The sequence below is a fragment of the Rhipicephalus microplus genome, chromosome 1 (genome assembly GCF_043290135.1).
Source record: "Rhipicephalus microplus isolate Deutch F79 chromosome 1, USDA_Rmic, whole genome shotgun sequence".
NCBI classification, from domain to species: Eukaryota; Metazoa; Arthropoda; class Arachnida; order Ixodida; family Ixodidae; genus Rhipicephalus; species Rhipicephalus microplus.
Window position 1 is genome coordinate 130,101,037 of NC_134700.1, and position 26,837 is coordinate 130,127,873.

Sequence of the window (26,837 nt, forward strand, 5' to 3'; positions counted from 1 at the left end):
GCCCAGAGTTGTGCTGTCAGGTTCGAGCTGAGCAGTGCGGCCTTCCAACGCGAGCGGAGGCTGGTGGTGGAAGAGTGAGACGAATCGGCACTGTTCGAATTGTTTATTAGGCCCGGACACTCCCACAGCATGTGACTAAGGGTGGCAACATCGCCACATGATGTGCATCTGTTTGTAGTGTATATGTCTGGATACATGGCGTGAATGAGTCTGGGGTTCCTGTATGAATCTGTTTGTAATTGTCTGAAGTGTACCGCTGGCGTTCTGTTTAGCCTTTCGTGAGGAGATGGGTATAAGCGTCTTTGTAACTGGTAATGGATGGTGATGTCGTGAAACCTGGTCATACAATCCTCCCATGCCCAGATGTCTGCAGTTCCCCGCGGGGGCTCGTGGTCCTCCGGCGATGCTCGGTGAGTGAGGCCTCGGGCAACGCGGTGAGCCGCTTCGTTGGAGGTGCTCAGTCCAGTATGTGCCGGGATCCATAACAGGTGCCTTCGGTTATCAAAGTCGACCTCTCCTGGATGTATGGGATGTCGTTGAAGTATGTGAAACGCCTCTTGCGAGATGCGTCCGTTGGCAAAATTGCGAATTGCTGTTTGAGAATCACTTATCACGTATGTGGCGTTGGTCTGTGTGAGGGCCAGTGCTGTAGCCGCTTCCTCTGCCGCTTCAGCGTGTGCCGTGTTCACAGTGAGGCTTGTGATGTACTTGCCACGATGGCCGGTAACTACCGCCACGAAACTCTTTTATTGGTATAACGCGCAGCATCAGTGAAAACCGCTTCAGTGTCGTTGGAGTAGCTTTGAGTAATGCGTTCTGCCCTGGCTTTACGCCGTCCAGTATGGTGTTGGGGGTGCATGTTGCGAGGCAATGGGGGTACGTATACTTGCTCGCGTACCGATCTTGGAATTTCGACTTTGATGCCGTGCCGCGTATGGTACGTGATGCCAAGTTTTTCGAGTAGGTGTCGGCCTGGGCGGGTCTTGGATAGGCACTCGAGCTGGGAAACTTGTTGCGCCTCCACGAGTTCCTCGAAGGTGTTATGCAACCCTAGCTCTAGGATTTTGCTGCGGCTAACTCCGGGCGCCAGTCCCAACGCGAACTTGTACGTCTTGCGTATCAGGGCGTGAAGCTTGTCTTTTTCCGCAACTGTCCATTTGTGAAACGGTGCCGTGTGCATTAGTTGGGAAATACCAAAGCTTGTATGAGTCGTATGACGCTGCCTTCGCGCATGCCCGCATGTTTGTTCATGATACGTCGGATGAATTGCATCGTGCTGGTGGCCGTTGCCATTATCTTGCGCAGTGCTTCACCATTGCCGCCGTTCTGCTCAATCATCATCCCCAGTACCCAGATCTTCTTTACCATTGAGATTGGTGAGCCGTTTGATGATGTTAGTTTGATTTCTTGTTTTTCTGAAGGTACGCAGTTTTTGGGCGGGCGTCCCTTTTTCACCGGTCTATATAGCAGTAATTCGGATTTTTCGGCCGAGCAGGTGAGTCCCGTGCCTAGGAGGTAATGTTCCACGCATTCTATGGCCGCCTGTAAGCGATCCTCGATCTCTTCGTCACTGCCAGTTGTCGTCCAGATCGTAATATCATCCGCGTTTAGCGTGTGATGCAGTCCATCAATTCGATGTAATCGCTCGGGTAACCCCACTAGGACGAGGTTGAAGAGCATCGGCGAGATCACCGAGACTGTGGTGTACCCGAGCTTCCAATAGTGATTTGATTTGATTCTAGTTGTCCCACTCGCACGCGTGCGGTTCTTCCCGTGAGGAAGTCTCGCGCGTAGTTGTAAACTCGTACTCCGAGGTTCAATCTGTCTATTTGTCGCAATATGGCGTCGTGACGAACGTTATCGAAGGCCTTCTTCAGGTGCAGGCCAAGGATGGCTCTCGTTGAGCACCCAGGATTTTCTATGATTTGATGTTTTAGTTGCAGAAGAGAATCATGTGTGGAGAGATGTCTTCTGAACTCAATCATTGTGTGTGGTAATAGGTTGTTTTCCTCGAGGTGATCTGTTAGTCTATTGAGGAACGCATGCTCCATCAGTTTACCTACACATGATGTTAGGGAGATAGGGCGCAGGTTCTGCAGCTGCAATTTCTTGCCGGGTTTGGTATAAGTATGATCTGCGCTTCTTTTCATGGCTGGGTAACTTTGCACGCACCCAACACTCGTTAATATAATCTTTGAGTTTTTCTAGCGATCTGTAATCTAGGTTGCGCAGTGCCCTGTTCGATATTCGATCTAGGCCTGGGGCTGACTTGGTATTGAGTTTGAGGGCCGCCTCGATTTCGGAAATTGAGAATTCTGTGTCTAGGATGGCGTTGCCTTCTCCCCTATAGTCCAGATGTACTTGCGGGGGCGTTTGGGATATGTAATGGAGTTCCGCTTCCCGTAGGAAATCTTGCTCCGTTCCCCCGTAAGCGTGTATGATTTTGCATATGCCTTGCCTCTGTGAGGTCTTGGTGTTCGCGGGATCTATGAGGTACCGCAGTATCTGTTATGTGCGACTCGTAGTGAGCTGACCATCCATCTGCACGCATTTCTCTTCCCTTTGCTGTTGTTGCAGGTTAAGTGCGTGCTTTTTATTTCTTTGTTGAGCTGTGCTATTCGTTTTCGCAGTCTCCTATTATGTCGTTGTCCTTTCCAACGGCGATGCAGTTGGGTCTTGGCTTGCCACATGTGCAGTAACCGGGTGTCTATTCTATCAAGCCCAGCTGTTGACATAATCATTTGTGTCACCCTCTCGATGTCTCGCCAAAGTTGCTCGGTCCATTGCTCAATGTCTTTGATGTCTTCAATCTGTTGCTTGTCTCAATTTTTTCGTAGTAGTTTCCAATTGGTGATCTTCATTTGGCGACCAGCATTGTGTTCCTGTGGGCCGCCTTCTGCTTCTATAGAGGTGATGTAATGGTCACTGCCCAAGCCTTGCATGGTGTTTCTCCAAGTTACTTTTCGTGTATTGCACGTAAAGGTAATGTCCGGCGTGGTGTCAGTGCTGACGCTGTTGCCCTACCTAGTTGGTGCCGCTGGGTCAGTGAACAGCTCGAGGCCGGCGAGTTGCGCCGTTTCCCACATATGCCTGCCTTTCGGCTGATCGTGTTTGTAACCCCACGCCGTATGCACCGCGTTGAAGTCGCCTCCAATGAAGTGTTGTTGCCCCTGGGCGATATTTAGTGCTCGTTTGAAGAGGACGTGAAAGAGGTGTTTGCGGCATCTCGGACTGCTATTGGCGTGGAGTAAGAAGATGCTGTCGGGCGTCTTACGCGGTGGAATTAGCCCTACGAGGACGTTTTCAATATCCTTGACTTGGGAGTCGTGTTCGATAACCGTGAGCTCTCGCTTGACCAGTGTGGTGATGTTTGGATTTTCCTCCTTGCCTGTTATAGACTCGTACCCTGAAAGTTTGGCGGGGCCGTTTGTTTCCTGCAGTATGATGATGTCTGGGCATTCGTGGATTTTTTTCAGGTTTTGTTGTAGGTGCGCTCGTTTGTTTTTGTAACTTCTGCAGTTCCATTGCCATATTGTATGTTTTTGTTTCGAGGGGTGTCTTCCCATGGTTATGTGGTACTACATGTGTGGCGCCGCTTCGCTATGCGACGTCACCAGCGCGCTGTTGGCAGCTTCTAATCTGGACAATCTGAGATAAATGCTCTCCAAGCTCTGTTGAACCGTACGCGTGATAGTCGCGGTGATAGTTTCCTTGAGACTGCTCACGCGCGCCTCGAGGGCTTTCACTCGGGTGTCGCCTGTTGCTGCGCGCGTACGCTTGGGACGTACTGACTTTTTAAAGGCGATAGCCAGCCCGCGTTTAGTATCAGGGCCTTCGACCTCACCGTCCTCTACGAGTTCTTCTTGTGTTTCCTGCATTGCCTGTTGATTAGTCTCGCTGTGAGCGGCAGACTGGAGCTTTTGTATGAATTCGTCCTTTGCGTGAATCTGTGCCTCCACGCATTGAATTTGTTTTTGCATAGTTTGTATCGTCTGTGTTAACTGAGCCATCTCCGCCTCTATCTCAGTGTGTGTTTTGCCGCCAGCCTCCGCGTTTGTTGCGCGTTTTCCTTTGACCGCATCTGCGAAGCTCACGGAATCAGTTGCCTTCGCGTCCTTCGTTGGGGTCCGTCCAGGTGTTCGGCTGCGAGCTCGGGGTTGGTGCTGCTTTCGGGGTTCCGGTGTGCGGCTACGAGATCGGGAGTGGCTTCGACTGGGTGTCCTGGATCTTCAGCGGGGCTTGCTGGTGGAATAGTTGGTGGCAGTGGCCTCTGCCTCCTCGTTGGCCCTGCGTCGTTTCCATTGTCTCTTCGTCACGATGTAGGGCGTTTTGTACCTTGCACGGCAGTTGCGGTCCGCCGTAATGTGTGCGCACGCGCACAGCTTGCAATGGGGGGAACACTGGTGGTTGGGGCCTGGGTTAGGGGCGTCACAACCACGACACGCTTTGTCCTTGGGTTTTGGGCACACGTCCATGCGGTGACCAAGTCTCCCGCAGCAGTGAGACATGTCGATTTGCTTGCGATACAAGGTGCAGCGAAGAAGAGCGCCGCCGTACCTGACGTATGTGGGCACTCGCGGTCCTTCAAACGCCACTATGATTGATTGATTGATTGATTGATTGATTTGTGGGGTTTAACGTCCCAAAACCACCATTTGATTATGAGAGACGCCGTAGTGGAGGGCTCCGGAAATTTTGACCACCTGGGGTTCTTTAACGTGCACCCAAATCTGAGTACACGGGCCTACACCATTTCCGCCTCCATGCCACTATGACGGTCGTGGTGTTACTGAGCCGTTTGGCTGCCAGGGCGTAAGGGTTACGTGCGTGAACGATGCTGGTATGAATGGACTTGGCGTCTTCTTCCAACGGGATGCCCTTGATTATTCCCTTCACCGTGTTGTCGGGGGCCGTCTCGTACGCACTAACCTCGTGGGGGCGGTCGCCGATGGTGATGGCTTGAAGCTGTCTGTACTTATCGGCGTGAGAGGCATGGGGTGTGCTCACGACGATGATGTTTTGATGGTTGTTGGAACACACCGTGCCCTCCCCTGCTTCATCAGCCGGTACGTTGGCCGCGCGGTAAATCGCCGATGCGAGGCGCACGGTTTCAGTGGTGGCCACGTCGAGGCCTCCTCGTGGTCGTATCTAGTCTTGAAATTGCTCCGTGGGAGTAGCGACATTTTGCTCTTTCTAATAACTTGCTGCTTGATGTTACGCGGTTGTCGACGCGAACGCTGTCGGTTGCAGTCCGCTCCCTCGCCGGTGCAGGAGGGGGCTCCGTTCTGGGTGTTGCTCTGCGCGTTTGAGCGGTTACTTTGGGTCTTAGATCCGATGGTGCACCAATCCGTGCCCTCCAGAAACTTTTCGGGGGAGATATCCTCCCCGTTCACTTGGACTTCCATTGTTGATGGGCGAAGAAAGCGCCCGCGTCAGAGGTGGCCGGCTTTCGTGAGCGTCGGGCTAAAGGAGCGCGGGTTAAAAACCTCTGAAATCCCGCAAAAAGTCCTTTTCCACCTTGAATTTTGGTGTCAGTGGAATCCTGGTCACTTTCCGCACGCGTTATTGTAAAATTCATGGGCTGAATGACCAAAAATCACTGGCAAATAGTTCTTGGAAGACGGAGCCGACGTGATGCGCGTCCGCTCTCTTCAGCGACCAGCGCGCCCTCCTCCCGACAAAGAAAAAGGGCAGAAAATAGGTGGCAAACAAGAATTTCGGTTTTTCTTGTGCGACACAGGTGAACGAAGGTATAGACACATACCAATCATAGATCTGTGTGAGTTTTTTGTTGAGTCATTGGATGAATGTTCAACAGGCGCTCGAAGAATCACACTTGACAATGAAGAGTGCCTTTCATGAACGCTAATCTGCATGCGTCTTAATGAAGGTGAACATACTGTTGTTCGACTTACACTTACAGAACCTGCACTTCATGGCTGGGCTGCTGTCAAATATCACGTGCTCTTGATGCCGATGACTGAAGCCGCATCCGCTTTGTACTACACAGAGGCCATTGCACAGAAGAATGTATAGATGACTTCGGTAGTAAAGCTGAAGCGAAGGACGCTTGATGTTTCTCCTCATGTTTATTGTTATTGGAGAGTCATCTTTAGTGGTCTTTTTGTGTAAACTGTTAAGCTCACCTACAACCATGAAAACTACCGAAATTTTCTTATACGCCCTTAAGGAAGGACTTCAGTTAATTCTAGACTAACCATACCGCATTTAGGACTGCATTTTGTCTTGGTGCCTTTCTTTAAGGCACTTCGATAGCCAGCAGTACCAAAGGACACCTCGGAGAGCCTGCCCACGGCAAAAGTTGCACTTGAACTTAAAAAACTGACAACGGCAACATAATGTTGTGTTGCTAAGCTCAAAAGCACGGCGTTGATTCACGGCCACAGTGACATAACCTTAGATTTAGGTCATCTAAATTAATATGTGGAGTCCCCGAAAAGGCGTGGCTCGAAACCATTTTGGGGTTGGTTCACGTAAAACCACGGGGATCATGACAGCAGGCTCGTAGCGTGCAACACAAATTTCATTCAAGCCACCGTCGTCCAGCAGCATCTGTAATTGCGCATCCACGAGATCCCTGAGGCTTTTTTTTATTGCCAAGCATATCTTTCGTACCGGTATTGACGGTATTTGATGTAATGTGTGTCGCTTGCTCGTTTTCATCAATAAAGTCTGTCGAACCCTCGCCGCGCAGATAGCCTGTATTATAGCGTATATGCGCTCTATATTATTACTGTACACTGTTACAACGAGTTTTTTTTTTTTTAATGCGAATGGTTTCTTAGCGAACTTCGGTGACATTGAGCGTATCTATCTATCTATCTATCTATCTATCTATCTATCTATCTATCTATCTATCTATCTATCTATCTCTATCTATTTATCTGTCTAGCCACCCACAACATTTAGTTCTCCTAGCCGTTTCGATAATGGTATCGATAACGAACTTGCAATGACATAACATGACTGTATGGAGAACATATTTGACTAGTCTTAACATGAAAATCACGACATGTATGTCATGAATGTCACGATTTACATTTCATATTACTGTAGCTCTTTCGGCGGATTCGTTCACATAGCATGTTGGAAAACTGGTATGGTATGGCATAATTGCATGCCGAACGCAAGCGACCGACCCTAACATGAAAATCATGACATGCGTGTCATGTAACAACATCACTACATGCCACACTCATGATGCGCTCGCGGCCGTTTCGCTAATGTCACATATACCAAATTTGGTATTACAGTACGTCAGAATTGATGACGAAGGTATGTGACTGGTTGAAACATGATAATCATGAGATGCGTGTCATGTAACAACATGACTACATATACCACGCTCATGATGCGCTGGTGGCCTTTTCACTAGCTTCACTTATACCAAATTTGGTATTACGGGACGTGAATGAATGACAAAGGTATCATACTGGTGCAAACATGATAGACATGAGATGCGTGTCATGTAACAAAAGGACTACATGCTACGCTCATGATGCGCTCCCGGCCGTTTCACTAGCTTCACATGAACGAAGCTCGGTATTACGTGACGGGAACAGACGACATGAGTAAATGACACCTACAAACATGATAATCACGATATGCGTGTTATGTAAGAACATGAATACATGCCACACTGATGATGCGCTCACGGCCGTTTAACTAGCTTCACATATGCCAAATTTGGTATTACGTAACGTTGATGTATCACGAAGGTATGTGACTGGTGCAAACACGATAATCAAGAGATGCATGTCATGTGAGAACTTGACTGTATGCCTCAGTCAAGGTGCCAATACATTGTGAATCGACGCGGTGTGCGTGCTCTCCGGCGTTCGTTTGATCGCGTCACGCTGGCGTTGCCACGCCAGGCGCTGGTCCTGCCGTGTACTCGCAGGCGCGCGCCGTGCTGCGTTGCTTTGACGCATGCGCGTTTCAGTGCGTCCGGCGTCCCTCCTTCACGAAAAGAGGGACGTGTGCTCAGATTTGTGTGCACGTTAAAGAACCCCAGGTGGTCGAAATTTCCGGAGCCCTCCACTACGGCGTCTCTCATAATCATATGGTGGTTTTGGGACGTTAAATCCCACATATCAATCAATCAATCAATCAATCAATCACGAAAAGAGGGAGACGCAGTGTTGTCTGGGTGACGCATCGGTGCGAAATGCAGCATGTCACATTTCGTGCCGATTGCCGTCGGGCCGCGCCGACGGATGCTGGTCGCGCCTGGTGTCAGACTACAGAGCGCTCGCGCTTTGCTAAAGTAGCGTCGCTGTGCCCAGCGTGCGCGCGCGTCAACGCTAGTATATTGAGCCCTTCATGATGCGCTCGCGGCCGTTTTGCTCGCTCCACATATACTAAATTTGGTGTTATGTGACGTCAATAGATGATGAAATACATGAATTCTGCAAACATGATAATCGTGACACGCGTGTCATGCTAAACCATGACAACATACCACGCTCATAGCATGCTCGCGGCCGTTTCACTAGCTACACATATACTAAATTTGGCATCACGTGACGTGAATAGATGACAAAGGTAAACGGCACATCCAAACATAATAATCATGACACGGAAGTCATGTACGGCATCACTTACCTCCACCTCGTAACGTTGCGCGGATTTTAAAGTGACATATCAACATTTCTCATTCGTGCTTCGCATATCATCGATTCCCAGTGTACGTGCATGGGATCTGCCAATTTTTTTCCTATAGGGCTTTGAAGGAAACATTTTTCTGTTGTAATTGCTGGAGGTCGACATCAGTGTTCCTCGGGCCATTCCTCTAACTCAGGGCCATTCACCGCCAGATCATAGGACAGCGTAGGTGCTCACACCGATGGAGTCGGTGTGAGCACCCACAATAGAAGCCTTTAATGCACCGAGCAACGAGATCTCATTGTTGGGCCATATCCCCCACAGAGGTACATTGTAGATAGTAGCACCAATGACTAAATTGGTCTGTCAAAATGAAATATTTAGCCAGTCATGGGTTTGGGCCATTTTTTATCAAGTGTAAATAAAACGCGCCATGATTATAAAAATACTTTAGAGCGTCTATGTTTGTGTATTGTTCCTAGCAGCTAATCGTTAATAAATGAGAATTTTCGTATCAATCTTCAACTCGGTGACTGCGCACATGGGGTGGCAGGTTAAAACTTGTGTTATGGGTAAACTATGAATGCTTGTTAATGCGCAACACAGTCGATAGGTCCAATTTGCAATACCATCAGGAAACAGTAATGCATGATTATATTTATATATATTTTTGTGTTAAGCAAATCAGCTGTAAATATTTTAAAAAAAACGCCAGGCCTGCACGGAACGCGCAGCACAAACAGAGCGAAAGCTAGAAGAGTGCCCTTTCAGAGCCTTTTTAAATACTTTTTGAGTAACTGCTACAATCACACTGCTGGGTGCCCACTAAGCCATAAATAATCATAATTTTTGTGTAGTAGGACAGCATTCACTATGCTATCTTTCGACATTCTTTGCAGAAGCGTGGAATCTGCTACACACTTGTTACAAGTTCTGTGCAATTTTTCATGCAGTGGCTGCCGCCGGTGAAGGATTGTGCCTGAAGTGGGTATGCGCCGCAGTTAATAGATGATCAAGAACAAGTTTTTTAATGGGTTGGTTCCCTTGTTACGCAATTCACATTGTGTGACGCCTGGATGTTCCCTTGATGTTCTAAAACGCTTTACTTCTCATGTTATCCCGATTCCTTACCTGACATCAAGCCACCCTAAGGCCAGTTTAGAGACGAGGTCCAAGCTCTGGCAGGGCTCATTGGTAGACTACTGTGCTGGTATGCACCATTAACACAATGCGTTCAAGTCCCATTGTGTTAATGGTGTTTTTTTTGTATTTGTGGAGCTTTTTTTTCGGTTATGATCACGGACACCGGCGGTGGCGACGGCAGTGAACAACTACGGCGCCACGCGTGACCTGTGTTTTGATCTCATAACAGCTTTCACTGTTACAAAAAAACGAATTATCTAGTAGGTTCATGTACATAACGCTTGTTCTTTAACCCGTGCGTCACTATTGTTTAACTGTAGCGATGGATTTGAATTTCCGAATGGTTCCATCTCTCAATAAAAGATAACCGCCTGTTCTAACAATATGTATCTCTTCATGGACCCCAAGTTCTTCTACCTATGAATCACCTGCTTCGCACGAACGTGATATACAATGCATCCATGACGGCGTAACAGAGCCTGCGCTGGCTGTGAAGCGTTGCAAGTGACGGCGCAACCAGTACAGCGTTACATTTATTGTGATAATGCAGATGGACACTCCAACCTCGATGTTGCCGTCGGTGTCGACGTAGCCGTGAGGTTCCATGTAAAGTACCAGTGACATCACCCACGAATCGTATTTTTTTATGTGCGAGAGAAAGCGTGTGAGCTCAGTCGACTGTCGCGGCTCAAATATAGAGGAAACGCACCAGCCATATTTCATCATACGAAATGCCCATGGAGAGTCTTGGAGAAGGGTACGTGAGACCCGCGTAGGAGCAGCGTATTTCGAAAGACTGCGCATGGTCGTCCCATCTTGACTTGGATTAGTAGACGGCTCATACATTCGTACGTCCACGAAGCCATCAACTGTGCGCTGTGCACGCGTTTAGTCATTCAGTACGTCAAGACATCGCATGATGAATGGTCGACAACCATCCAGTTGCGCTCACAGAACGTGCCACAGGGTTTCGTTCAGCCAGTGCTCTCCCGCATATGCAGACGTGTTGGCCGCTCTGGTGGTGGGTGGCGTGGTGAGTACGGGTCTCGTCCACCTGTGCCTGACCGCGCGTCCTTTCGGAGGGCATCCGGTGGACAGAGAGGCATCAGGCAGCACTGTGGAGCTGGTGAATGGCGTCCGGGTGCGTCGGACGCTAGGCATTCCATACGCGTTGCCCCTGCGAGCGCACAACCGCTTCGGTGCACCACAGCTGCTCGACTACCAGCAGTACCTGTGCGACCACGTAGCCACTGCAAAGTGGCTGGGAGGAGGTTTTACTCGGCTGGGATGCCCACAGGTATTGATGGAAACCTTTTGTGCCCCTGCGAGTTGGTGCTAAAGCTTCAGTTAAAACGCGGGTGCCACGTGATGACGCCTAGACAGTTTATTCCCGTAATCAAATTTGTGCAAATTTACAGTGTTGATTTGTATTGGAGGATATTGGTTGCTGCTGGCGAAGTTAGAGTCAGGGTTTCCCGTCTTGGACTCAGTTTTAATTTTCTACCGTCCTCTCCGATGTACGCTCTGGCGGTGCTCTGTGTTACGGGTTGAAAACGTTACATCGTCGAAGTGGGATGTTGCGCTACGCAGTATGAATTTAAGCACGCAGATATCGGCAGTCCAATTGGCCCACGATGTGGTGGAGAGGATAGGCGTATCTTTTCCGACGGGAGCATTTTGCACATCTTTAATATTTTCTAAACTACTTTTTTGAGTTTACGTTACGATAGAGAACAGACATATATTTAGATCACAAATATTTTCCAAATGAAATAAATTGAGGTGTGCATCACGTTCCCGTGAAGTTGGGTCCACTTTTGGATTTCATTTTTGCGTTTGGCTTTGTTAGAAAAAGAAGTTTTCTCAGATATCCTCCGTCACCTTTTTATTTTTAGCATAATACAGTAGCCTCTTAATTACAACTTGCTACACATATTATGGTATTAATTTCACAACTAACCTATCGTGGTCCGCTCACATAGTCAATATTACTGCAAAAGCAACGCAAATTTTGCTACCTAAAGCGTAATCTTATCAGTTCACCTACGACTACTCGCAAGCTCGCCTACCAAATTTGCATACCCCCTCACCTCGAATATGCACCAGCCATCTGGTCTGCCCACCAGGACTACCTCCTCAAATTCATTGAAGCTGTCCAGAATTGCGCAGCTCGCTTCATTGCTCATGAATACAACAGAATATCTATTATAACAAAAAATTAAGCATTCACTTTCTCTCCCACATCTTCACACACGTAGGAACGTTGTAATAATCTGCTTGCTACACAAGACAATTTACAGTAACTGTCAATATACATTGCCTCTTACAAAGCCACATCGCTCTTCGAGCCGTCTAGGGACTCGCTCTCTCGATTTCGTGCCGACCGGTTGTGCCACTGCAATGTTCGGCAACAGCGCCGCTCTGGCCGACTACACTCGCCCTACGCCATCTCCTGACGCCGACAAGAGCTCTCGTCGAGTGGTGCCCCGTTCTCAGACTCCGGCGACCGTGTCCACTTTTCCTATCTCCTCTTTATTTCCGTCGTTTTTCGTCGTTCGCTGTCCCTCGGCCTCGCTCTCTCCTTTCTTCATCTCTTTACCTTTTATTTCTATCCTTTTAATCTCTCCTTTACCCCCATCCCTCGTGAGCTACTGTTGAGGTGTCGCACTCTGATGCAGACAGGTACGGGGCTCACTTTTCTCTCCTTTTCTCTTTAAAATCACATAAAAAGCCGTTTAGCATGTGTTTTCAACGCTTGTCAGGGTGAACACACGCATATAACAACTCTGCGCTTCCTCGGTGCATTCAAAGTGCTACACGTCGCAGGCAGACAGGCACTGATCATCGTGGAAAACTTCAACGCACCGCACGCCGCCTGGGGTTACACCACTGAGAACGTTAAAGGCCACAACCTGTGGTTTGATGCGCAGCACGAGGGGCTCACGCTAGTGACCAACCCACAAGATCCAACCAGAATGGGAAGTAGCGTCAGCAAAGACACTATGCCGGACCTCAGATTAAGAACATATTCGACCCGCGTTGGACCAACACGAACGTACATTGAGGCAGCGATCACTACAGCGCATACGGAGTGTTTCAAGTTGGCCCGCAAAAAAAAGACAGGCAGACAAATAATGTTAACTGAGTGGAACACTTTTCGTAAGCTAAGGGAGGACAATGCGACAGACAACATCGAAGATATACAGAAGTGGACAGACACACTTGAGCGTAGCGTGCAGAAAGCCTCCAAACACGTTCCCGAATACGCTGGCATGGGTGTAAAGGACATCGTAGTCCTCCACATGTGGAAAGCAAAACGCAGCTTGAAAGAGCGTTGGAAAGGTCAAACACACAACCGGCGTCTCGGAAAGAGAATCGTCGTGCTCGAAAGACATATGGAAGATCACGCAAACAAGTTGTGCCAACATAAATGAGAAGGCACACGCGTTTTAATGAACGGACAATTCAGACAGCATGCTTCGAGGCCTCCTCGGTCGAAAGTGCACAAAAACCACACAATGGCAAAATCTGCCGCGCATGCTACGCAGGTAATGAGTTCCTGCGCGAGGTACGCCAGGCCTACTTAGGCGACGTAACAAACACCCGACTACCGGAGTACCAAGGGCAGAGTAACATAGACCTCGACGCATCCTTAACTGAAGCAGAAATTCGATACGAACTCGGATGACTGAATCCCAAGTACACCCCGGGCCCCGGTGGTGTAATAAATAAAACACTTCGCAACTTGGATGAAGAATCCGTCACTGCTGTCACAAAGGAGTCATACCCCCGCAATGAAAAACCACCATAATTGTATTTATACCCAAAGCCGGTAAAAGACAACTCCTAGCAAATCTCAGGCCTATCTCACTGGCGTCGTGCATCGGAAAGCTCATAGAGAAAAAAAAAGTAGTTTTAACATCTCTCATCGGATATATGGACGACAATAGGCTATACCCGCACACGATGCTAGGCTTTCGACAACGACTTTCGACGCAAGATGTCGTGTTGCAGCTAAAACATCAAATCATAGAGGCCAAAACACACAATCTTGATACAAAAGCCATTTTGGGCCTCGGCCTGCAGTCGGCATTTGATAACGTCACGCACAAGGCCATAGTGCGCAACTTACAACACCTGCATATTGGCAGACGAGTGCACAATTATGTGAAAGATTTCCTCACTAACCGTAAACCCATGATCGTGGCCGACGAAGCCCCATCCGAAGAAATCAAACTTGGCAACAAGGTAACACCGCAAGGTTTGGTGCTTTCCCCCTTCCTATTCAATGTGGCGATGATTAGTCTGCCCTGAGAACTGGAACGCATCGAAGGACATCCGCACAGTCTCTATGCGGATGACATCACATTCTGGGTTACGGGTGGTAGTTACGCTCACATCGAAGATATTTTACAGCAAGCAGTAAATACAGTTGAGCCGCTCGAGTGATACGTGGAGACCAAGGCCTAAAATGCTGTCCCCGAAAATCAGAGCTACCACTCGTACAAGCAGAGGACACAAGTGCAGTCATGCAGTCAAGAACGGCCAAACATAACAATCTTATAGCAGGGGGTTAACCGATTCCTTAGGTCCAACAAATGAGAATAATGAGCCTCCGCATATCCGAGAACGGACATAACGGGGAAGCAATAAACAAACGGAATAGCAACGCACAGCAGACCATTAGACTGAGCCGAAGAATTGCCAACAAGAATTACGGAATAAAAGAACACAACTTGGTGCAACTCATGCAAGCCTTCGTCGTCAGCCGCATAGTGTATGTGACCCCATACCTCAACTTGCAAGCAGCAAAAAAAATTAAAAATAGAATTCGTCATCAAAAAGGCATATAAGCAAGCACTCGGCTTCATCATCATCATCATCATCAGCCTGACTACGTCCACTGCAGGACAAAGGCCTCTCCCATGTTCCGCCAGTTAACCCGGTCCTGTGCTTGCTGCTGCCAATTTATACCCGCAAACTTCTTAATCTCATCTGCCCACCTAACCTTCTGTCTCCCCCTAACCCGCTTCCCTTCTCTGGGAATCCAGTCAGTTACCCTTAATGACCAGCGGTTATCCTGTCTACGCGCTACATGCCCTGTCCATGTCCATTTCTTCTTCTTGATTTCAGCTATGATATCCTTAGCCCCCGTTTGTTCCCTAATCCACTCTGCTCTCTTCTTGTCTCTTAAGGTTACACCTGCCATTTTTCTTTCCATTGCTCGCTGCGTCGTCCTCAATTTAAGCTGAACCCTCTTTGTAAGTCTCCAGGTTTCTGCTCCGTAGCTAAGTACCGGCAAGATACAGCTGTTATATACCTTCCTCTTGAGGGATAGTGGCAATCTACCTGTCATAATTTGAGAGTGCTTGCCGAATGTGCTCCACCCCATTCTTATTCTTCTAGTTACTTCAATCTCGTGGTTCGGCTCTGCGGTTATTACCTGCCCTAAGTAGACATAGTCTTTTACAACTTCAAGTGCACTATTACCTATCTCGAAGCGCTGCTCCTTGCCGAGGTTGTTGTACATTACTTTCGTTTTCTGCAGATTAATTTTAAGACCCACCTTTCTGCTCTCCTTGTCTAACTCCGTAATCATGAGTTGCAATTCGTCCCCCGAGTTACTCAGCAATGCAATGTCATCGGCGAAGCGCAGGTTACTAAGGTATTCTCCATTGACTCTTATCCCTAACTGTTTCCATTCTAGGCTTCTGAAAACCTCCTGTAAGTACGCGGTAAATAGCATTGGGGAAATTGTGTCCCCCTGCCTTACACTTTTCTTGATTGGTATTCTGTTGCTTTCTTTATGAAGCACTATGGTAGCAGTTGATCCCCTGTAGATTTCTTCCAGAATGTTTATATATGCTTCATCTACGCCCTGATTCCGCAGTGTTTGCATGACGGCTGATATTTCTACTGAATCAAACACCTTCTCGTAATCTATGAAGGCTATGTATGGGGGTTGGTTATACTCTGAACATTTCTATATTACCTGATTGATAGTATAAATGTGGTCAATTGTTGAGTAGCCTGTTCGAAATCCTGCTTGTTCCTTTGGTTGATTGAATTCTAATGTTTTCTTTACTCTGTTAGCAATTACCTTTGTAAATAGCTTGTATACTACAGAGAGCAAGCTGATCGGCCTGTAATTCTTCAAGTACTTGTCATCTCCTTTCTTATGTATTAAGATGATGTTAGCGTTCTTCCAAGACTCTGGTACTCTTCCCGTCAGGAGACACCTCGTAAACAGGGTGGCTAGTTTTTCTAACACAATCTGTCCTCCATCTTTCAGCAGATCTGATGTTACCTAATCCTCACCAGCAGCTTTGCCCCTTTGCATGCTCTCCAAAGCTTTTCTGACTTCTTCTATCATTACTGGTGGGGTGTAATCTGGGTTACTGCTAGTTCTTACAGTATTAAGGTCGTGGTTGTCTCGGCTACTGTACAGATCTCTGTAAAACTCCTCTGCTATATTAACTATCCTATCCATATTGGTAGTTATTTTGCCTTCTTTGTCCCTTAGTGCATACATCCGACTTTTGCCTATCCCAAGTTTCCTCTTCAATGCTTTGACACTTCCTCCGTTTTTCAGAGCGTGTTCAATTCTCTCCATGTTATACCTTCTTACATCGCATACCTTACGTCTATTAATCAACTTCGAAAGCTCTGCCAGTTCTATTTTGTCTGTTGTACTTGACACTTTCATGATTTGACGCTTCTTAATTAGGTTCTTCGTTTCCTGGGAAAGCTTTCCAGTGTCCTGTCTAACCACCCTGCCTCCAACTTCCACTGCACACTCCGTAATGATACTCGTCAGATTATCATTCATTGTATCTACGCTAAGGTTGGTTTCCTCACTAAGAGCCGAGTACCTGTTCTGCAGCGACACTCTGAATTCCTGTACTTTCCCTCTCAGTGCTAGCTGATTGATTGGCTTCTTGCGTATCAGTTTCTGTCGTTCCTTCTTCAAGTCTAGGTGAATTCGAGACCGTACCATTCTATGGTCACTGCATCGTACCTTGCCAATCACTTCCACATCCTGCACGATTCCAGGGTGTGCACTCATTATAAAGTCTATTTCGTTCTTATTTTCGCCATTAGGGCTCCTCCATGTCCACTTACGGTTTTCTCGTTTTCGGTAGAAGGTATTCAAAATCCGTAAATTATTGCGTTCTGCGAATTCTACTAGTAGCTCTCCTCTGGCGTTCCTAGTACCGATGCCATAATCTCCTACTGCCTGGTCTCCGGCCTGCTTCTTCCCTACCTTTGCATTAAAGTCGCCCATCACTATAGTATACTGTGTTTTTACCTTACTCATTGCCGATTCCACGTCTTCATAGAAGCTTTCAACTGAAGCGTCATCATGGCTGGATGTAGGCGCGTAAGCCTGTACTACCTTCATTTTGTATCTTTTATTCAGTTTAATTACGATACCTACCACCCTTTCATTAATGCTATAGTATTCCTCTATGTTGCCAGCTATGTTTCTGTGAATTAGGAACCCCACTCCCAGTTCTCTTCTGTCTGCCAAGCCCCTGTAGCAAAGGACGTGTTCATTCTGTAGCACCGTATAAGCCTCATCTGTCCTCCTAACCTCACTGAGCCATATTATATCCCATTTAACATCCTCTAGCTCCTCGAATAGTACAGCTAGACTTCCCTCATTAGATAAGGTTCTAGCGTTAAACGTTGCCAAGTTCAGGCTCCAATGGCGGCCTGTCCGGATCCAGAGATTCTTAGCACCCTCTGCTGCGTTGCAGATCTGACCGCCGCCGTGGTCAGTTGCTTCGCAGCTGCTGGGGACTGAGAGCCGTGAGTTGTAAGCATGTGGGAGGTAGTGGCCAGATACTGCACCAGGGTGGCCAACCCTTCTCTGGTGAGGGAGTACGTTCTCGGCGGTGTTTGCCGGTGAGGCCGCACCCCAGGCCTCTTAATGCAGTTCCATCAACACGCGGATTTTTTTTTTACCGATCACCAAATCTAACAAAAAGTTTGAAGCACTAGGTATGCATAACAAGCTAGACGAACTTATTGGGGCTTATATGATTGCACAATATGAACGACTCTCACAAAGAAACACAGGAAGAACCATAATGCAGAAACTGGACATCACGTACGCTGGCCAAAGCGCGTATCAATACATTATCCCAAAAGAGATCAAAGAGCGTATCATAATACCACCGTTACCCAGAGACATGTACCTATAGAGTATCACCAGGAGCGGAGGAATGCTACGGCAATATCACTACACAAGAAGTGTCTAAATGGTGTGTATGTGATGTATGTGGATGCGGCGGAGTATCCGGACGGTTGACAAATGGCTTTGGTCGTTTGAAATCAAGCGGGCCACCTGCTCGCCAGCAGTTCCATTAAATCAGGAAGGTCTGAAATCGCTGAGGAATGGCCATTCGCCATACATAGCACTGGCGCTTACATATACAACAGCCAGCGTTATAATTAGCGACTCTAAAACCGCAATTCACAATTTTGCTCACGGTTGGGTCTTGAAAGAGGCGAAAAGAATTTCGACCAACCTTCACGGAGAGCGCGACGTGTATGTCTTATGGACGCCCGCTCACTCTTTCCTCCCGGGCAACGAAACCGCGCACACCCTAGCTCGAGAGTTAGTGAGCCGGGCCGGTGCAGGAATGACGCGAAGCCCACGTGTGGAGAAAGAGAGTATGGCCTCATACAACGAAATCACCAACACTACCGATTAGGAAGGCAGTATTACTCTTCACCAAATTCCTCATTAAATATACAGCATGGCACCTATTACAAACAAGCATCTTCCCAAACCCAATTGCTTACAGTCACTGCTATTCAGATCTCTACTCGAACAAATGTAAACTCTGCAATGAGCGAGCGGTTCTCAAACATATTATATGAGACTATCCTGACCTCTTGAAGGGGCCAAACACCAAATAATTTAGCGCACAGCAATGGGAGACCACGCTGCTTAGCTCAAATATCCAGGACCAGCTACAAGTGATCAGGCAAGCCGAAGATGCCGCTAGGGATCCAGCACTCTGAGCTGCCATCTAGGGGAGAGGATATAATTCCTCTGAATCTTGCCGTTTCAATAAAGATGTTTCTCTTTTGACGCCAGACCTCCTTCTTTACATCACATGTTAAATTGTTGCCTTCTGCATTCTACGAGCATACATTCTGTCGATCTGATTCAGCTGCTGCTGACAACTGCAGTGATGCTAATTACTTCTTCATACAAGTTTTTAATGCTGAGGCAAAAATTGCCTGTTTGAAATATTGTCACAGTCACGCTGTCAGTTAGAGATGCTCATTTATTAATGTATTTCTTTGTTGGATTTATGCTGGATGGTATAACAGAGAGAAACAGCCCGAAAGGGCACGTTTATACTTCTATAAACGATGTTACACGAGTAGTAGTAGCACAATTTCGTTTCAGCACGCCGTTTTCAATTTCACGCCCAACGTTGCCTTAGTAGGGACAAAGCGGGTCTTCACTGTGTGCTCGCATGTAAGACTGACTGGGTAGAGAAGTTTGCGGAGTACTACCGAGTGTAGCAACCTTTCCTCATCTCTTTCCCATTGCCCCTTTCCTTTCAAAAGGAAAAACAAAGTTATTACCACACCAGCAGTAGCAGCACCACGCACATATTTGATGCCGGACGGCGAGATTTTCATGTGATGTATTCGGTGTGCTGGTATATAGGTTCCCGCATTTGGATAACCGGTTTGCCTACACTATACACGCAGGTTGAGTGGACGCCGTTCCCGCGTCGCCCTATCGCGCAGACCAACAGTGAGGATGACTGCCTCTACCTGAACGTGTGGCAGCCACTGCTCGAGGAGGACGGTGGCACCGAGTGCGGCGTCTGTGGTCGCCCTCCGCTGCTTCCGGCCGTGGTGGTGCTGCACGGCGGTCGCTTTCAATACGGGGGCGGCGGTGGGCCATACACCTTCTACGACGGGAAGTACCTGGCTGCTGCCTGGCGTGCTGTTGTCGTGGTGCCGGCTTACCGCGTAGGTGCCTTTGGCTTCCTCAACGCCGCGCTGCAGCACGACGAGGCCCCCGGCAATGTTGGAATCAGAGACCAGATAGTTGCGTTGCAGTGGGTTCACGACAACATACATCTATTTGGAGCATCGCCCTTCCAGGTATAAATCGTGGGTGCCCGGTTGTACGTACTGGAAATCTTGCAAAAGTTGCAGAAGAGTTGATTGGTGGAATTGTTGGTTATTCTTTATTCATTCATTATGGCATTCATTCATCACGACAAATAGACAGCGCAAACAAACGAGACACAGAAAAAACATAACACAAACTGCACATCTCTGTGTCCCGCTCTGCTTTCTCTCTGTACCATTTGTCTACGCTGGCAAGGTGTCACTTGAAAAACTTGTACGAACGCAAAAGAAAACGCCGTTTGAATAGTCCAAACATAGATTGATGCACGACCTTCAGCCAGATTTTGTGAGTACAATTTTCTCGACCCGCTTTTGTTGAGTACCTCGCTTTGAACTCTCTCGCCATATACTACATAATCTAGGTGTCCCCGGAGTTCAACAGCTACGTTGTTGCAAGGGCCACTAGCAGTATCACATTTCACTCGAAGAGCATAGTAGTTTACCCAGTAGAAATTGTTCCTTTTTGGTAGCGCCGTACACTTAGGCCGGGCGATAAATTAAATTAAAACGTTTACCTGTTGTTCCCTGGATGGAGCCAGGGACTGATTGGTGCGAAGAAGTGTGCATCTAGCGCATTAGATACGTGCCCAAGGAGGATAAAAAGAATTTTTTTAACCTCCTTGTGCTCCACTATCGGAGGTAGGCAAAATCACCTTGTGGAGGACCGATCACGTCCCCAGTGGGTGGTCCAGCGTTGCCTTTGTGGATGGGACAACGCAGAAGGGCAACACTCCTCAGCTCTTTGCGCTGACATCACTTGGATGGCAGACTGCATGTAAACAGCTACTCTGTCGGGAATACATATATATATATATATATATATATATATATATATATATATATATATATATATATATATATATATATATATATATATATATATATATATATATATATATATATATTTATATATATATATATATATGGGATATGGCACAACGGGAGCGTTGTCAACAAGGATAAATATATTTATTTCCCAACAGTTTCGGGAGGGGTCCTCCCTTCATATATATCTATTTGGATATTTCGATATTTGGACAAGATATATATATATATATATATATATATATATATATATATATATATATATATATATATATATATATATATATATATATATATATATATATATATATATATAAAGAGAGAGAGAGAGAGAGAGAGAGAGCTATATCAACTCTATATCCGCGCCCGCCACGCCACCTGTAATCCGCGCCGCCGCCATCGGTAGACATCGGCTCGCCGCGCCGCCAACTATTGCTTACCGGCGCAGGTATGTGCCCACGATCTCAAAGGGAGACGCACTGTGCCTGACTGGTGCATAGCGTCACAGCGTCAACCTGTTGCACAGCGTCCGCATGAATGGTGGCGAGCGCTAGCAGCGTGCTAGCCGTGTATGTGTCTGCCTACTAATGGGCGCAACTTCGTTACTATTTCTTCACAGTCGCGCCGCGCGCTGCGTGTCTCCATGCGCGCCAGCCCGTTGACGGGGGAGGACATGTATGCGCGTGCGCCAGCACCAATGTTTTAAGGGCGAAGTTCTTAAAAATTGGGGTACAACGTTGGGTGTCCGCGTTTTACCCCAATGGCGAGTAGACAAATCGGCGGAAAGGAGCCACCAACGTCAATATGTGCCACTTGCATGTCCAGTTCATTTACCGTGATTGTACAACTGCAACAAGAGGCGTCAGCGTTGCCCTTCTCGCCGGAGATTCCAGAGGGGATGGGGGGGTGGACTGCCCCCTCTAACAGTATATGAAGGGGGGGGTGGCACCAAGTATGTCTCATGCCTTATTCAGGAGGCGCACCTCTCCCTTGAATCTTTATAAGCGCAAGGTTATACGCGTGCACTAATTTGACGATAATGACAGCTGAGAACCACTGGTTTTGCATTACCAGAGCTTTTTACTGCCAACTTTTACTCCCGACTTGAGTACCACGTCACCGCTTCATTTTCGTTTATCTGTTGCGAAGCTTGCTTTATTTTTCGACCTTGACCAGCAGGGGAGTGGGGCAGGTATGCAGTGAGACTTCGACTTCGCCAACCCACCCCCTAATAGTGAATCCCAACTGCGCAAATTCATGGTTGCCGGGGTGACGGTGTCAAGATCTCTCATGTTACCACTAACTCAATGGGAACTAACGCACTGTTTCTATATAGTACTGGATAGGTCGCTACCGTGCGGTAGATTACCTACCGGCAATAACGCAAGAGACACAAATAAATTAGACATAGGGCGCCCTTGCGTCCCTTTTATGGTTTTTCTCTTGTGGTACTACCATCGAATAAGGGTCGCGATGTGGGCATATGCGTACGCACTGGGGGCGGGGGGGGGGGGATACTGCTTTTCTCTACTCACTTAGATGAAGGACACAATGTCTGTCCCATATATTATTACGTAATAGGCAAGGAGGCGCTGCAACGAACCTTCACCCCCTCCCCCCTGCAGGGGAATTCTACGCACGCTTACGAATGTAAACTTGTTGGCGCTACTATCTGAGCTGTTACCATTCAGTCATGTACCAACTCACCGAAGCTTGCTCGATATTGCAGGTGACCCTTGTGGGCCACGAAGCCGGAGCAGCGTCAGTGGGCTACCACCTGCTGTCCAACCGAAGTGCGGCGTACTTTCAGCGGGCAGTGATGATGGCTGGTTCGCCATACAGCCCTTACCCTGAGAACAGCGGCAAGGCCGCCGACCGCAATGTGCGCGCGCTGGCCAGGGAACTGCGTTGCCCAGACTCATCGGCCAGAAGAGCGGCCATTGAGTGCCTCAAGTCACGCTCTGTCAGGGCGACGCTCGAAGCAGCCGACGGCGCAGGCATCGAGTTCGGGCCCAGCTACCTTTCCCCACAGACAGGCACGCAGAATTTATCGAAAATGGTACAAACTACGATAAGATAAAGTACGAGTACTGGCATACGCCGTAATAGCTTTGTTTGGTAAAAATTATGCAAGAGTCACTGAAACCGCTAAAACCTTAATTGAAGCCTTGTTGTAATACGAGTGGCAGTTTAGTCAACAGGAGCAAGTGCGTGGGTGACTGTCACAGGGAATGACCTGTGACTGCACACTTCATAGCCGGTATTTCATAAACCATTACACACGTGCAGTATTCAGGCGTTCCATTGTTATATTATTATAATAATAAACAGTGAACCCTAGAGGCGGACTCAGGCAGCTGCGAGAAAACGCTCAGCAACTCAAAGGTTTCACCTATCAATTTTGGCCTGACCGACATTTTGTAACATATTTTTGGTCAGTAAGCTCTGGTACGTTTTTCAAGTATACATTGTTCGCTTGTGAATGTACAGAAGCTTCACCGAGTATTTTCTGTTTTCTTGAGGGGTTCTTCTTGGGAGCGAACAAGTAGAGCTAATCTTTTCAGACGGATTTGCTCTGGTGGGCTTGGTCTAAATCATTTGCATCTGCGTCACTTAGTTAACCGGTTCATAGTCTTCCAAAATATTCGAGACCCTTTTACACGTATACTGTTATACAGCTTAGGGTTGGAAGGGTGTTGCCGAAATCTGTGGTGACATCTGGCAACATGCAAGCAAACATTAGAGGTTACCTGAAAGAAGTAGTTTATTCGTGTCTTTTAAAAACATGTTTTTCGTTGGAATGTCTCTACTGTTTCTCGTGAAGAGTTGCACAAACATATAATAGATACAATTCATCCTGTTCCTCCAGATAGACCAATATACCGTGTTGGTCCAGGTCATAAGCTGTGCAAAAAAAATGGAGGTAACACCTGGAGGGAAATCTTTTTTTCTTCAAAGGGCCCACTGGAGTCTAGCATGTCAAAACATATGGATGCAAGAAAGGGGCATATTCATTCCTCTAAGAGACCGTTTTCTCTGCATTAGGCCGAAGACAACGAGCATGCTTTTTCCTGGCTGCTAGATGCAGTATTTTTTTCCCACGGGGGGCAGGAGAGCGTCCTTCAACGGACTTTAATGAAGGACTTGTCCCTTGATGCCTATGCCATCAAATTTCTCTCAGTTACGATTGAGAAAGGTGTACCGTTTGACGTTACTGGGCTTCCGCAGTATATGTGGCAATCTAAAATGGCGGTGTGCCATGCTAATGTTAATGCACGACTGGTTAGACAATATTTATTTCAATCTGTACGTTCATTTGCTGAAACACGAAAGGCTCAACAAGATGTACCAGAATGGCTCCATCAGGAAGAAAGCCTTCTAGAGATGAAGGAATTTTAAAAGCTTGTAAACTCTGATACCTGTGTACCTTTTCTTTTTTGTTCCTTTTGTCGTTTGTCTGGTATGTATACTTGTTCGATGATGTGTGTACATTGGCAATAAAGAAAGAAAGAAATGCATTAGTGAAAGTTGGCAGCTAAAACACAGGGGACACAGAAAGAGCGGCAGACAAGCGAGCTCAATTTGTGTCCAGGTTGTTTGCTCTGCCAAGTTTGCAAAACAAAAATCTATCAATCCCGTCTACTAACGCTTCTGAAAATTTACATTTACACTCCTCGTACATGTGCACACTCGGTAATTCAATCAGATTATAAAACGATCGTACGCGCTAGCTTTCTCCAAACTCCCAAACTACACCGCGATATATATTGGCCGCGATTTTGCGTTTTTGGCTGGAAATGTCGAAAAATGATAGCCTTCTGCCGGCTAGGAGACCATTTATGTTTCGCCTAGCCTCAAACAGCACCTCCTTTATGTTGCATCGCTCGCATCTGGCTGGCATTGATAAAATATAGGAGGCGCTACGTGATATATGGCGTCTATGTGGCAGTAATGTTGGGAAAAAAGAGTTTGTGCAGAACCAAGGGCCACTGCCATGTTCCAACACAACATTGTGGACAGAGCGCTTTTTCGTGAATATCGTCACATTTTCAGCACAGCGTCAGAAACACGTACTATAAGAGCTTTTATAATGACGTATCAATGTATTTTTTTTCTGGTAAAGGAGCACACCACCTAATACTTACGTATTGATGTTGTGCATCAGATATGCGTAATATTAGCTTTCTAATCGACAATGTTCACAAGCACGGACGCAGCCAACAGGTCAAGATGACAGGCCGTTCAGCAAGTGCTCGTACATTGGCCAAGTAGCTTAATCTAGTGACAGACAGACAGGCTAAAATTTCCTCGTTCAAGTATTCCAAGAAAGACTATTGTCTTAAAAATAGAAAGAAAAGAAACTGTTCAAGGTCATTACGCATGCTGGTGAACGGGCGTAGTTTCTTACCGCGAAGTCACCTCCCCCTCCGCACCACGAAGCTTTCAGCGCGCTCGCTGGTTCGGAAGGACAAATAAAGCGCTTAAAATGTTTCATGCACGCAAGACATTCTTATATAAAAGAACGCTCAAACTTGACGGAGTCTAAAAAAATGCGACATTCGATTCGACAGCCAACAGACTTCTTTATAGAGCCATTCGATGATTGCTCCGAAAAGTGTTACAGGCCCCCCTTGAAAAACAAAGGCGCACTTGGGGTGTCCTTCTGGCCAAAATAATAACATATCTTGCATGCCTTTCCTTCCATAATCTCACCACTCGTCCGGTACCTTGAGGACACGAAAGGCGTGCGCGCCATCAGAGGACATAGAATGCTTCGTAGGAATGTGGCTAGTGCAGAGTTTTCAGAAAATCAAAGGCAAGTGAGTCAGATGACATGATTTGCCCACTGTTTGATTCTTTGATACGGGAAGAGCAGCGATGGTCCGCAGCTTGCAAATGGGCTGTCACAGGCTCCGGGCACTTGAAGATGTGATTTTTCTGGAAGGCCCCGCCGCAACGAGGAGGAGCGTGCCACAAATTTCGATGGTCCTTCTGTGCGACAATGGGCTGCTCAGCACGCACATACGGACAAGTAAAACCCAGTACAAGTTCAGGCGGGACAATTACCAGCCATGTGGACCAGGGTAACTCTGTTTACTTCAACATCACCACCACCACCACCAAGGGGTCAGCAACTCGTTCCATGTTGGTCCCCAGCAAGAACCACTCCAGTCTGGAAATGGAACCAGCTGACAGCAGTTGTTCGATAACGGATGTAACAGGAACCATTTGGTCAGGAAACAGAACCAGCAGGTACCAGTTGGTGTTAATTGCTGGAGGCCTGCCCATAGGACCGGAGCTAGCCAAGTCTCAGGAAGAGGTCGAGCGGAGTAGCCGGAGCCGATGACGGGAACGTTTATTCACAGAATTTACATTTGCACGGTAGCGTGATACCACATAATGGTGGCAGAATCATGAAAGCTCTCGATGGAAGCTTGATGTGAGCTTCTTCGGAGCACCTCGGCACTTGCGTTTTAAATCCTGATCTTCCCCAGCCCCTGCAGGATAAAACAATTGAGGCCAGGACAGTCCAATAAAATCGTCGTCTTCACCTCTGCCCCAAAAATGGGAAGGTATACACTGTTTCCTTCCCTACGCACGAAAGAAGGAAGGGGCACGCCCACTTTGTCGGAAAGGAAGAAATACTATACAATGCGCAATGCGATAATACGCAAAACACCACAGCGTGAAGACGCTGGGCCCTATGCGCAGATCAACTGTGCGGTCAGGTGCAGTGGTGGCTCATTGATAGGGCCTGCGGGCCACGGCACCAGGCAGGCCACGGCTTGTGGAAAACGGTCGTCATGAAGGCACCACGGAGTACGTAGAAAACATGCCCGAGGACGGAACTCTGACACAAGGCTAATTGTTGGGACGATAGTTATAGCGCGAGAACAAAACGACGACACAGAGACAAGAAGGGCACGAAAGCCACGTGCACTAGCGCTCGTGTCTTTCGTGTCCTTCTTGTCTCTGTGTCGTCGTTTTGTTCTCGCGCTGTAACTATCGTCATGCCATACCAACTAGCCCAAGCTGCCAAACTTCTTAGCTAATTGTTCGGCACATCTCGTAGC

The 26,837-nt window shown here is 47.5% G+C and overlaps 1 protein-coding gene across 1 annotated transcript; it reads left to right on the forward strand.

Moving 5' to 3' along the window:
• Positions 1-363: 363 nt before the first annotated feature.
• LOC119177871 (acetylcholinesterase) lies at positions 364-23,044 on the forward strand. Its single transcript, XM_075867172.1, has 5 exons — positions 364-410; positions 1,306-1,376; positions 10,770-11,065; positions 19,507-19,908; positions 22,493-23,044. Exons 1-5 carry the CDS (start codon positions 364-366, stop codon positions 22,841-22,843), a joined length of 1,167 nt encoding a protein of 388 aa, XP_075723287.1. The 3' UTR covers positions 22,844-23,044.
• The last annotated feature ends 3,793 nt before the right edge of the window (positions 23,045-26,837 follow it).